The sequence below is a fragment of the Aplysia californica genome, unplaced genomic scaffold (assembly GCF_000002075.1).
Source record: "Aplysia californica isolate F4 #8 unplaced genomic scaffold, AplCal3.0 scaffold00098, whole genome shotgun sequence".
In the NCBI taxonomy this organism is placed as follows: Eukaryota; Metazoa; Mollusca; class Gastropoda; order Aplysiida; family Aplysiidae; genus Aplysia; species Aplysia californica.
The window spans coordinates 1,503,405-1,509,557 of NW_004797368.1; the positions used below are offsets into that span (position 1 = coordinate 1,503,405).

The window sequence follows — 6,153 nt, forward strand, 5'->3', positions numbered from 1 at the left end:
ACACACACACACACACACACACACAGACATACAGACACATTCTTACACATACACACATTAACTAACACAGTAACACACCTAAATTAAACAAACACTTTTTCTCTCTCCTGAGCATTTAAGTTACCTTGGAAACAATCATGCATTTCTACCAAACAAAAAACGAACACCAGAGAGAATAGCAGCAAGAGCATACAACCAGAGATCAGAAGGATACAGAGGAAGAGGTAGATTTTAGTAGAGGTTGTTACGGTGCTCGCAACTGCATAAGGTCATATGAGCGTCAGAAGATTAATAGGTGTTACAAGAGAGTAACAACCATAAAAAAGAAGGAGAGATAAGGACTATAGATGTTTGATAGGAGAGAAGGAGCAAACCACACCAGAGCAGCCGCCAACCACCCACGAGGAAGAGGTAGACCCAAGAAAAATGGATAGAGGGGGTAGGAGAAACATAGAAAAAAAAGTAATTATAACCATACAACAAGCGATACAACAAACAAAAAAAGACGTTTGCTTCTCCTTAGTTTTAGTAGAGGTTTTACGGCACTCGCAACTGCATAAGGTCATATGAGCACCAGAAGATTAGAGGTGTTACAAGAGAGTAACAACATAAAAATGAAGAATGAGAGATAAGGACGATAGATCTTTGATAGGAAAGAAGAAGCAAACCACACCAGAGCACCCTCCAACCACCCACACGTTTGCTTCGTTTGCTTCTCCCCTCCATACTGTATGGTAACAGAGACCTGAAAAAGAAAAGTAAGTAATGACTAGAAACCTTTAAAAAATTACTTAAATGGCAAGCCGCTGGCAGTGGCTCGGGCACATTCCTTTACGATGACTTTGACACCAAATTACTTTTCAGCAATTGCCGAAAACAGGTCTCTTTTACCAGGAGTTCATTCATTAGACGAACAGCTATCGAAATAGGTCTACTTGTTTTAATTTAATGACCAATGGAGTGACGTCTATGTCAATTTTAGATTTTGTACCAAAAAGAGGGTCCTGGCATAGTGGGTTTACCTCCCTCGGAGATAAAGGGTTAAGCTATGGTTATTTTGAAAGAACAGAAATTAATGTTCCTTGTGATAGATTATCTGAACGTATTCTTCATCGATGGCCAAGTGCAAAACTCCGACAAAAGCCCAGTTTGCATGATGTTGGTTGTGACAGCCTTGCATCCAGTCACTAATATGTGGCAGCTTGCACTGTATACTTCCCAGGAAGTTGAGATTTTTCAGAATCCTACCAGGTCTGCTGGGGGTAATAATACAGATTGTATAAAGTACATAGCTTTTTCTGTTGAGCGGGAATTTGGGCTTTACAAATATCATTTATCATTACATTATTTTTATCAATATGACTTTAAACACCTGTATTAATTTGTTTTTAAAATACAGTAAATCTTGTGCGCTTGTTTTGTTTAAGTAGGCATTTTATGGCACTAGCAACACAAGTAGGTCATCATCATCATCATTGCCTTTCTCACCCTGCACCAGGGTATAGGCCACAGACAAACATCTTCCACCTTTCTCTATCCTGGGCTAGCCTCTTGATGTTATTCCATGTCTTCTCACTTTTCTGTACATCGATTTCTGTCCTTTTGGCTTTGTCCGCTGTCCTTCATTGTTCCTGCTGATGCAGAAGCTCCTCCGTCTCCCAAGATCGAAAAATAAAAAGCTGTGTTTTTTCGTTATTCTGTAAACTTACTGTTTTTTACTGGGTTGGATAGTTGGCCCTCCGCAAACTGGCACTTTTCGGGCGACCAGACCTATGAACTTTTAGTCGCCTCTTACGACACGCAGTACCACGGCAGGTGTATTCTTTGCCCCCCCATAGTAAAACTACGAGGCCCCCCACCAGCAGGGGAGAAGTAGGTCATATTAGAGGACAAAGATTAGAGGTGTTACAAGAGAGTAACAAACACAAAAAAAAAAGAAGGAGGAGAGGTAAGGATGACAGATGTTTGATAGGAAAGAAGGAGCAAATCACACCAAAGCACCCGCCAACCACCCACTTGCGCAATCAAGAAGGCATCCACCTTTTTGAGCACAAAGAGATTGAGTTACAGCGTCTAAGATAGTTACACACGCTTCAATTTCATTCCTTTCAGGATCTACCTTTAAGCTTCGAGCGGCCTGCTTGGCCTTGAACAGTTCCACTTTGACCATGTGTTGTTTCTTCTTGCTGCTTTCCTGTCTGAACACTTCAAGTGCCGCTTTTTCCTCCGCTTCCTTCTGTCGTTCAAGTTCTTCTCTCGCCATCTTGTTCATCAATTCTTTCTCATCGGCTTCCCTGAAGCAGAGAAATAAGAACAGAGACCAGTGTGAAAACAGACAGTCATCTCATGACAGAGCGTAAAACTTTTAGCCACCGTAGACCCGACAGTTTTGACCATTTAGGAGGCAGGCCGCATCAACCGTGCTGGGAGGTTGCTGTTTACCACTCAACACGAGCCCTAATGGTGCCTATCTGCATGGATGTCTTTGTAAAGTTTTATAGCTGTTATTTTGTGTATTCGGTAACTTTGATAGGACAGTTTTAAAAAATGTATATTTGTGTGTTTAAGCATGTATGCACCTAAGTATTCATGCATGTATGTACATTTGTACATGTATGTACATTTGTACATTTACACATGAAAATCAATAAAGTAAAATTTATTTATTCTTAATTAATCAACTCTGAATTTTATTTTAATATGCAACATGGGGAGTCGGGCAGTCCACCCACACCCCAACCCCCTCTATCTCCCATCGTCCCCTTCCCTCTACCCTCTCTTTCTCTCTATTTCACACCCTCCTTCATCCATCCCTCTCTCTCACTCTCTCTCTTTCTATGTCTCTCTCTCTCTCTCTCTCTTTCTATGTCTCTCTCTCTCTCTCTCTCTATGTCTGTCTGTCTCTCTATGTCTCTCGCTCTCCTCATTTTCTCTCTCCCTTTCTCTCTCTTAGTTTTTTTAGTCTTAGAGGTTTCATGGCGCTCGCAACTGCATAAGGTCATATGAGCGCCAGAAGATTAAAGGTGTTACAAGAGAGAAACAAACATAAAAAAAAGAAGAAGGGGAGATAAGGACAATAGATGTTTGATAGGAAAGAAGAAGCAAACCACACCAGAGCACCCGTCAACCACCCACTTTCTCACTCTATCTCTCACCCTCCCTCCTCTCTCTCTCTCTCTCACCATCCCCCTTCCTGTCCCTCTCTCACTCTCCCTCTCTCTCTATCTCTCCCCCTTCTCTCTCCCTCTCTCACCCTCCTTCCTCTCTCTCTCTCTCTCACATAAAAAAACAAACCTCTTCAAGGCTTCCTCCTTACTCCTCAGTTCTGCCTGGAGGTCTTTACGTATTTTTGCCATCTCTTTCTTTGTCTCCATTTCTTCTTTTTTCATCTTGCTGTCTCTGTCTTTTTGCTCCTGCACACAAAGGTTAAAAATATATACTACGCTATTCATCATCATCATCATTGTCACGTATTCATCATTGTTGCAGAGTATTCCCACCCCCCCCCCTGGGCAGTGCTACTGAAGTGTTTTAGGCCATTCCCAAGGGGGGACATTAACATGTTCTTATGCACAGTAGAATTGTAAATGGGCTGATTTATCAAAGTCATGCTCATACTGGAACAACATAGGGGGAACTGCTGCTTTTTCTTTTCTCACCCTTACTATCAACATTTTGTCCTCTACTTCTTTTGTATGTTTGTCACTCTCTTGTGAACAGCAGTTTCCAAGGTGCCTTGATAGTCAAAGCGGACTTTGAGCTGTTGAGGCTAGACAGGTGAGCAGAGTAAGCCTGATTCCCCGTTTGGACTTCTCTGTTGGCATTCACCCCTTGGCGCTCATATATGACCTTATGCCGTTGTGAGCGCCGTAAAATTTACTAAAACTAAGTTGCAGAGTAGAAAAACATTATGAGGACTTGAATACATTTCTGCCACTCGATAGTCCAGGGGCAAGATTTCACATGGTTGTGGGTTCAATCTTTTTAAAAAATAAATTGATCTGTATCTTCTTTTTATTTAAATAAATTTAAAAACTAAGAGAAGGGATGAGAGAAAAAGAAAAAGATGGAAATAGAGAACAAGAGAGAGAGAGAGAGAGAGACAGACAGACAGACAGACAGACAGACAGACAGACAGACAGAGAAACAAGGAAACAGAAAGAGACATATAAAAAAATAAACAGGCAGAGAGAGAGAGAGAGAGAGAGAGAGAGAGAGAGAGAGAGAGAGAGAGAGAGAGAGAAGAGAGAGAGAAAGACTATTTTAAAAAAAATAGAGAGAGAGAGAAAGACTATTAAAAAAGATACAGAGAGAGAGAAAAAGCATGAAGGAGCGAAAGACTTACTGTAAAATTTAAAAACCACTTTAACTCTTTACCTCCCACTAAGCCGGGCCCTATTTTGGTTCAAAATTTAAAATTGACATTTAAATCACTAATCTGGTCATTCTATTAAAACAAGTGAACCTATTTTGATAGTTCTTCATCTAATGAATGAAATTCTGATAAAAGAGACTTGTGTTCAGCAATTGCCAAAAAGTAATTTGACATCAAAGTCGAGGTAAAAGAATGTGCCTGAGCCCCTGCCAGTGGCTTGCTGGCACAGGGGTTCTGACCATGAGCCGCTGGAAATGGCTAGCCAGAGATAAGGAGATAAAAACACCATAAAATAAAGAAACATAAAAAAACTCACCAAAAATAAACAAAAGTCACCATCAAAAAGAAAAATTGAAAACACCACCAAAGAGAAACAAAAAAAACCAAACACCACAAAAAAAAACAAAAAAAGAAAAAGAAAAAAACAAAACAACACCAAATATAACACCACCAAAAAGAAACAAAAAGAAGAAAATCATACAAAAAATAACAAACAAACAAAAATTGTCCACCTTCAGGACCAGCTGCTGTGCCTTGAGCCGGGCTTCCTTCTTCATCTGGGTGGTCAGCTTCTTCCTTTCCTCTTCCTTCTGTCGCTTCTCCCTGTTCTCCTTCACCATTTTATGCCGCAACTCCATCTTGGTGCGAGGGTCGGGCTTGTTGGTGAGGGGGTCGTCAAAACCCAGGTCTCTCCTGGGAGGGAGGGGGGGGGGGGGGGATAAACAACAAGTGGTGGTGGTGAGTGAGTGAGTGAGAGAGAGAGAGAGAGAGAGAAAGAGAGAGAGAGAAAGAGAGAGAGAGAGAGAGAGAGAGAGAGAGAGAGAGAGAGACAGAGAGACAGAGAGAGAGAGAGAGAGAGAGAAAATCCATCCCAGATGAGCATCTTAACCCTTCCAGCCCCAAGCGCGTATATTTTCAGCAGCACTTGTACCTCCCTCCGTCCCAAGAGCGTATATTCTCAGTTTCGGGGGGGTTACCGAATTCACGCATTTTTCAAAATTAGCGAACTTGATTAAACTTTAATTTTCTTATTAATTGTTCATTTATCTTTAAAAATTGGTATATGTTATTATCAAAGCTACATTACAAAGATACTACATCACTTTTTAGAAATAATGCCTCTTTTTCTAAAATACTACTGTATTGGCTGGGACTGGGGTTAGGGAGTGCACAAAAATGGCTGGGGCTGGAAGGGTTAAAATATTGTTTTGGTAAATTTCGAACTACCCAAATTTCATGAACACAAGCCACTCACTTGAAGGTTTCTTTCACAACTTCCTTCCTCATCATATTTTTCATGACGGACGACACCGCATCCTCTTCTTCCATCTCGTAAAGATGAGCATAGGGATCTGAAATAGAATAAGATAATACTTTTTTGGCCCTGTCGGAAATTTTCTTTTTTAGTAAGAGTTTTACACCACTTGCAAACAATTAGGTCATATGAGTGCCAGAGATTAGAGGTGGTACAAGGGAGTAATTAGCACAGAAAAGAGGAAAGATAAGAACAATAAATGTTTGATAGGAAAGAAAATGAAGAGATAAGGACAACAGATATTTGATAGGAGAGAAGGAACAAACCACATCACAGCACCCGCCAACCATCCATAAGGAAATATTCTGAGGCTTTCCTGGAATAGTACAAACATGCATAGATACACAGTCGAAATTGTGTAAAACGGCCACTCATTGTTGAAGAGAACAGTGGTTATCTTAGACAGGTGGTTCTCTAGGACAGTGTCATTTTACTTTAGAGCAAGCGCAAGGTGGGGGGGGGG

General features: G+C 40.9%; 1 protein-coding gene across 2 annotated transcripts in view; it reads right to left on the bottom strand.

Annotated features, from left to right (window-relative positions):
- LOC101851794 (coiled-coil domain-containing protein 191) overlaps positions 1 to 6,153 on the bottom strand; it is a gene marked incomplete in the record, with an annotated part of 39,033 nt that overhangs the window by 21,402 nt on the left and 11,478 nt on the right. For both annotated transcript variants that reach the window (XM_035968940.1, XM_013080746.2), the window contains 4 exon segments: positions 2,120 to 2,294; positions 3,295 to 3,413; positions 4,888 to 5,068; positions 5,631 to 5,727. In XM_035968940.1, the coding sequence (XP_035824833.1) occupies positions 2,120 to 2,294; positions 3,295 to 3,413; positions 4,888 to 5,068; positions 5,631 to 5,727 (572 nt within the window).